Below are 6,672 nucleotides of genomic sequence, written 5' to 3'. Positions count from 1 at the left end.
AACAATTTAATATTATATATCCTGAAAATCTAGAGTGCAGCTTACTAATTGTAATGGTGATTTTATTTTATTGTATTGGTTTCTTTTGGTGGACCTAAAATTTTATGATTTTTTTAAAGATTCTTATTAATAATTAACTAGTATTATAACATATGTGTATTACTGACTAATTTTTTATTATATATAATTAAAATTTATAATAAATTATATATAAAATAAATATTATATTTGAATACAATAATCATATTTAATTTAAAATTTGTTTAAATAGTTATTTTTAAACATGTAAATTAAATTTATATTTAAACAAATATTTTATATCATAATACAAGATTATTTTTAATTATTTATAATTTATTTTTAAAATATTAAAATTTAATTATAATTAAATATGATAAAAAAAATTGAATTAAATAAAATATTAAAATGATTCTTAAAAATATTTCCATTAAAAAGTAGTCCCTAAAACTATTCTCTCTTGAGATAATAATTCTTATTTAATATATAGAGATGAATCCAATTAAAGAGCTAGTCACACAACATTATTACTTTAGCTTTTAAGAAAGACCTTGTAACTGACTAGTTTACATATATTGCACGAAAAGAAAAATATTTTTCCAAAATAAAACAACTTGCAATCTTACACATTAAAAGAAAACAAGAGATTCTATTTGTAAATCGTAGCTAAATTATTATTATTTTTATAGTATATTTGGTTAGTCGCGCCTATAAATTTATCTAACTAAAACAAATTATTATTTAATATACGAACTAAATTTTTTAAGTATTTTTTATCTTATTTTCATAAGTTACTTTAATTATCTTATAAAAATAACTTAATTTATAAGGTATTAGTTTTTATATATATTTTTGTATGAATTAATTTACTTGATTTTTTAAAACAAATAAATACATTATTTAACATTTAGTAACTAATTTATTAGTTAATATTGTCAAATACTTTCTATCCAATCAACTAACTTAAAGTTTTAGTTTTACAATTCTTAATTATAACTTATGAGTTTCAACTAACTTATAAACTTTTATTTAATTTTTACACTAGTTATGCAACAGTTATATATATATATAACTATTGCATAAAAATTTAGTATAAATATTTGAGATTGAATGTGTTTCTCTGGACTAAAAAAATGCTACTAATTATATAACTAGATTCTAAATATTAATGATATTAGTTTAGTTTTGAACACAGCATATCTCAAATTTTCATTACTGCAGAATTACAGAAAATTAACGAACTCGATTAACATTATAAAGGAACCGAACTCAATAATAACCATCTTTCTAATTATTTTTTATATATAGGAATTGAACTTGTTATCTAAGAAATTTATGCTAAAGTAATAGAGTCTTATATTTTAACTTGGATAATCTAGCTCAAAAAGACATTAAACGTAGTAGCAAAATTTACTCCGGTTAGAGCAAGTGGGAGGAAGCTAGTAAACGTTTTTTTTTCTTTGTTTATAGTAATTGATGAGCTGACATGGACCGAACTGAAAGTCAATTAGCCCTAGTTAGCTAAATATACGTACGAAGAGCAAAAGCTTACAAACCCTTTGCCTCTCCTCTTCTACCATACGACGCTCGACGGACACAGCTTCGGTACGGGAAACAATTTAGGGACACACGGGGAAACTCGTCAATAATTTATAATATTGATAATAAAAATACTAAAATATTGTTCTACTTATCTATTATTAATTTATTTTTAAAATAAATTAATCATCACATAAATAAAACTTATTTGTTTTAATTTTCATGATATCCATTGTCACATATATTACATCATTTATCATTTTTTTTATTGCTTCTCTCATTCTTTCTCTATTTCACACAATCATCAATTCACCAAAAAGAAATAAATAAGACAGTCATCATTGAGTCTCAATTTAATTGATGTAAGCAACGTACTTCATTTCCAAATGTTTTAATAGTTATTCCGTTATTGAAGATTTTCATATTTTATATAAATATAACAATTAAAACAAAAATGACTTTATAATAAACTTAATATATTTTTTAAAAAAGTATATACATCGACGATGTAAATTATTTTTACATTGTTATTTAACAAGTATTGATTTTTATAATCTAAATAAATAATTAACATTAAGTATTAAGGACTATAATTAAATAGTTATATTAGAAAATGTTAGTAATATAAATTGTTAAAAAAAATTTCTATGTCAAAAAAAAAATCGCAAAATTTTAGAACCAATTTCTTATTTCATAAATTTCACATGTGATTTTGGTAAATTTTAAGTTAAATTACATTTTTAGTTCTTTTATTTTTGTTGATCCATAATTTTGATCATTCTATTTTAAACTAGAGATATTTAGTCTCCTTATTTTTTTAAATACAAAATTCTGGTCCTTCCATCAATTTGATTTTCATATAACGTTATCGACTGATCTGTCACCACTTAAGTAATATGTAATGCAATGTATAAGGATAAAAATTAAAAATAAAAAAAAATTTGTATGTATTTATTTTTATGAATAATTGATATTTATTTTATTAATAAAAATTTTATTTATATGTCTTTTTTAGTTTTTTATTTCTAATATGCTAATAAATATTATATTATTTAAGTATGACTAAACGTTAAAACTTAATAATTAATAAATGTTATTTTGATGGGGACCAAAATTCTGTATTTTTTAAATTAAAGGACTAAATATTTTTATTTTAAATTAAAGAGACCAAAGTTTTAAATTGATAAAAATAGAAGAATCAAAAATATAATTTAACCCAAATTTTAATAAAATATTAAAAATAGTAGGTTAAAAAAACGATGATAGCACTTTTCATAGTATTCACTTATTAAAAAAAGAAGATATTTTACACGATATTTTTACATTGGTTATAACAATTAAAGTAATGCAGTGTTATTTTTACAATTTAAAACAACTTTTTTAGTTCTAAATTAATCGATGTATAGAATATATATTTTTTCATCGGTTTCACAGAATAACTTACGCGAAAAAAACTCTCTCTACACCAGTTTCAGTTATGTAAAAAGAAGTTTTATATGTCAATTCAAATCAGGATAAATGTAATGTCTTCAAAAAATTTCTCCATAATTTATTTTTGCATTTGTGCTCTAAAAAATTTCATTTATACATCCTCGCGCGAACCCAATATTTTTATTACTGTTATGATTTTAGCGTCAACATACTCTATTGATAGCATGGTTAAATTGTTCTGCTAAGACTCGTTCGAGAGAGCAACCCACAACGGAGGGAATTGAAGCCACTAGTCTCCTATAATGTTAAAAATTTAACATTAACTTATCACATGTTATCATGCAAGTAAAGTGATTTATTGACGAAATACAAAAATAAAAAATAATATAAAAAATACAAATATAGATGACAATAATATTCATTTTCCCTCTTTTTTCTTGATTATATAGTTTATTATATTAGTCTCTTTTTTTTTTATGTTTCTATAAATAAAAAATTAATCTCTATCCCACTTTTTTTTTTCTTTCCCTCTTCTTTTTAACTTTGCTAAGTTACATTTACCCATTTCTTAATATACAGAGTATACTGCAAAAAGATTATAAGGTGTTATTTTTATCTCAAACACACATATGGATAACCTCAAAAACTAAAAAAAAAAATCGTCAGATAAAATTTTCATGAGATGTGTGATGACATTAATCTTAAGAATTTGTCTATAATATGTGTGTAAGCCTTCCATGATACAATAGAGTCATCTAAAAAATATTAAGGAGCAAAACAAACAAAAAAATTTAATTTTAATAGATAACCTGATCGAAATGAGAAGGAAAGGACTGAAATTTTTTCAAACATGTAAAACAAAGAAAATGGAGACCTTTATTTATTGAATTAGGGAGTAAACTTATCTAAAAACAACTTAATTTTAGTAGATAATTCAAAAGAGAGAAAAGAGAAGTGAAGTATTTTTGGACGTATAAAATAGTAAGACTAAAATATTTATTTATAGAGTTAGGAAATATATTTATCCAAAAATGACAATTAAAAAATAAAACATTTGATTCAGATAAGGTCCGTTTCAATTAAATAAAATAATTTAAAATAATAAAAATAAAAATACTTTAAGATACCACTTCCGCACATACAAGATAGACAAATCAACAAACCCTTACCCATGATGTGAATCCGATACTCATTGTTTTTTTTTTTTAAAATGTAAAATATTTAAATATATAAAAACTGATGAAACAATATAAGAAATATAAATGTCACACACATATGCAACATGAGGTGGGTAATCGCTTGTAACTGGTATAAATAACAATTTGGATTCTCTCATGTAATTTTTTTTACAATATTAATAGTCATTAGATATATTTAATAGTTCAAATTTAATTATTTAAAAAGTTTCATTAATTATAAAATTAAATTTGAGCCATTAAATATATTTAATAGTTATTAATGTTATAAGAAAGAGGCTGAAGAGAGAAAATTAGGTTGTAGGATCCGAATTCTATAAATAGGATAGAGGGTCATTCACTTGCCATAGCATAGATTCATAAACTCGGGTCTGAAATCCTTCTTTTCTTCCCCCGCAATCGCAAACATTATACTTTGCTCCCACTTTCTTCTCAGTCCAACTTCCTTTCCTTCAAGTCCTCCTTAATTATTACACCAACAACTCATATTCTAAAAAAAAAAATCATCATACCGCAACCTCCTCTTCTCTAATTAATTATTTCGACTCGGATCTCCCCGTTGTGTGTGTGCGCCAAGCTATAGCTACTTTCCGACCGTGTTTCACTTAATTTCGAGGTTCGTCCGCTGCATGTCAGTCAATAAATCCATGGAATTCATTCTAAATTTTTAATATTAACTTGTCTATGCGCGCATGCCATGGAGTAATTTACATGTACATGGACAAAAAACATATAGTAGATATGCTTGTCCCCTGCTTCAAAACCTATTGAATTAAACCAAATTAAAATTTCTGCCATTTCATGTATTGTACATGCCATTGCTTGCAGATTAAACTCATTGTCTTGTTTAAATATTTTTTTAGTCTGTGGCTAGATTCTTTCCAGTTTTCCATCTGTGATTGGGTGCAAGAAAATTAAAATAATCCGGTTATGAGCTGGTTTTGCTAGTGCAAAATAGAACAAGAGTGATTAAAAAAGGTTTGGTCAACTTGGCAGGTTAAGAGGTAGAAGAAGAAGAAGAAGAAGAAAAAATGATGAAGCTGATGTTTTCGGTATCAGCGTTGTGCAAGCCGGTGCCAATGGAGCCCCTATCCCTATTCGGGCAGCGGAGGAAGGAGAAGGTGGTGGTGATCATGGGCGCAACGGGAACGGGGAAGTCAAAGCTGGCCATTGACCTGGCCACGCAGTTCCCACCGGCGGAGATAGTGAACTCGGACAAAATGCAAGTGTACCAAGGTTTGGACATAACGACGAACAAGGTAATGAACGAAGAGTGCCGAGGGGTCCCACATCATCTGCTAGGCACGGTCCCTCCGAACATGAATTTCAGCGCCAAGGAGTTCTGCGACCACGCCAGCCTCGCCGTTGGCTCCATCTTGGGAAGGGACGCGTTACCCATCATAGCGGGTGGGTCCAACTCGTTCCTGGACGCCTTGGTGAACCACCACCCAGAGTTTCGGTTGCGGTACCAGTGTTTGTTCCTCTGGGTCCACGTCTCCCTCCCCGTCCTCCACTCCTCCCTCCAAACACGTGTCGACCGCATGATCCACGCCGGCCAGCTCCACGAGGTTCGACACGTTTTCCAACGCAACGACCGCGACTACACGCGCGGGATAAGAAGGGCCATTGGCGTCCCCGAGTTTCATCGTTTCTTTGAGGCCGAGGCTGACGGCGCCGACGAGAGGACCAAGAAGATGCTTCTGGAGGCTGCCATTAATGACATCAAAGCCAACAACTGCAACCTCGCCAACCGACAGGTCGACAAGATTCTGCGCCTCTACGGGATGTGGAAACGGAACATGCACCGCCTCGACGCCACCGAGGTTTTCCTCAAGTCCTCTCGCCAGGAGGCCGACCAGGCCTGGCAGGATCACGTCCTCTCCAAGTCCCGAAGGATTCTCCACAACTTTCTCTACGAGGACACGCATCTTCCCGCCGGGATTTCCTCCGTTATCGCCTCTTCTCCGCCGGCTATGGCCGCCGCCACCGCCGCCGCAACTCACTAGATACATATATATAGCCACAGAGAATCTAATTAATATAGAGAAACAATCGCCGCCACTGACATATGCTTTTTCACATCTTTTCTTTTCTTTTCTTTTCTTTTTCTCTCCTTTTTCTCTAGGATCGATCATGTCGCTGCTTTCGTTAAAACCTTTATACTTACTTCATGTATAATCTTTTGTTACTTACTATATATGTAATGTGTTACAGTCACCCATATACTACTTAATTAACGCTCTTCCATTATTTCTCCTTAAACTCAACTCCTTCATCCCATACACGACAAAATCTTTTTAAGTTTTAACAACTCTCACTTTTCAAGAGTTGAGTTAAACTCTTATCTCAATGTTGCCAATACAATTTTATTTTATCATAATTTTGGATATTCATTAATAGGACTTTCGTATAAGCTAGAGTATTTTTTCTCTGTTATTTACAAGTAGTTATGATTCACTATGGGGGTAACTACGACAAAGATTTTAAG

At 29.4% G+C, this 6,672-nt stretch overlaps 1 protein-coding gene across 1 annotated transcript; it reads left to right on the top strand.

The window, feature by feature from the left end:
- Positions 1-4,525: 4,525 nt before the first annotated feature.
- Positions 4,526-6,446, top strand: LOC109807406 (adenylate isopentenyltransferase 5, chloroplastic). The gene is made up of 2 exons (XM_020369923.3): positions 4,526-4,800; positions 5,181-6,446. The coding sequence occupies exon 2, from the start codon at positions 5,216-5,218 to the stop codon at positions 6,188-6,190; it is 975 nt and encodes a 324-aa protein (XP_020225512.1). The 5' UTR covers positions 4,526-4,800; positions 5,181-5,215; the 3' UTR covers positions 6,191-6,446.
- The last annotated feature ends 226 nt before the right edge of the window (positions 6,447-6,672 follow it).

This window comes from Cajanus cajan, chromosome 5, assembly GCF_000230855.2.
Source record: "Cajanus cajan strain Asha chromosome 5, NIPB_CcT2T_4, whole genome shotgun sequence".
Taxonomy (NCBI): domain Eukaryota; kingdom Viridiplantae; phylum Streptophyta; class Magnoliopsida; order Fabales; family Fabaceae; genus Cajanus; species Cajanus cajan.
The sequence above is the reverse complement of the archived record's forward strand: the minus strand, read 5'-3'. Positions and strand labels throughout refer to the sequence as shown.

Excerpts from the sequence above, each read along its gene's own strand:
- LOC109807406 (XM_020369923.3), top strand. The coding sequence starts at position 5,216 with ATGATGAAGCTGATGTTTTCGGTATCAGCGTTGTGCAAGCCGGTGCCA.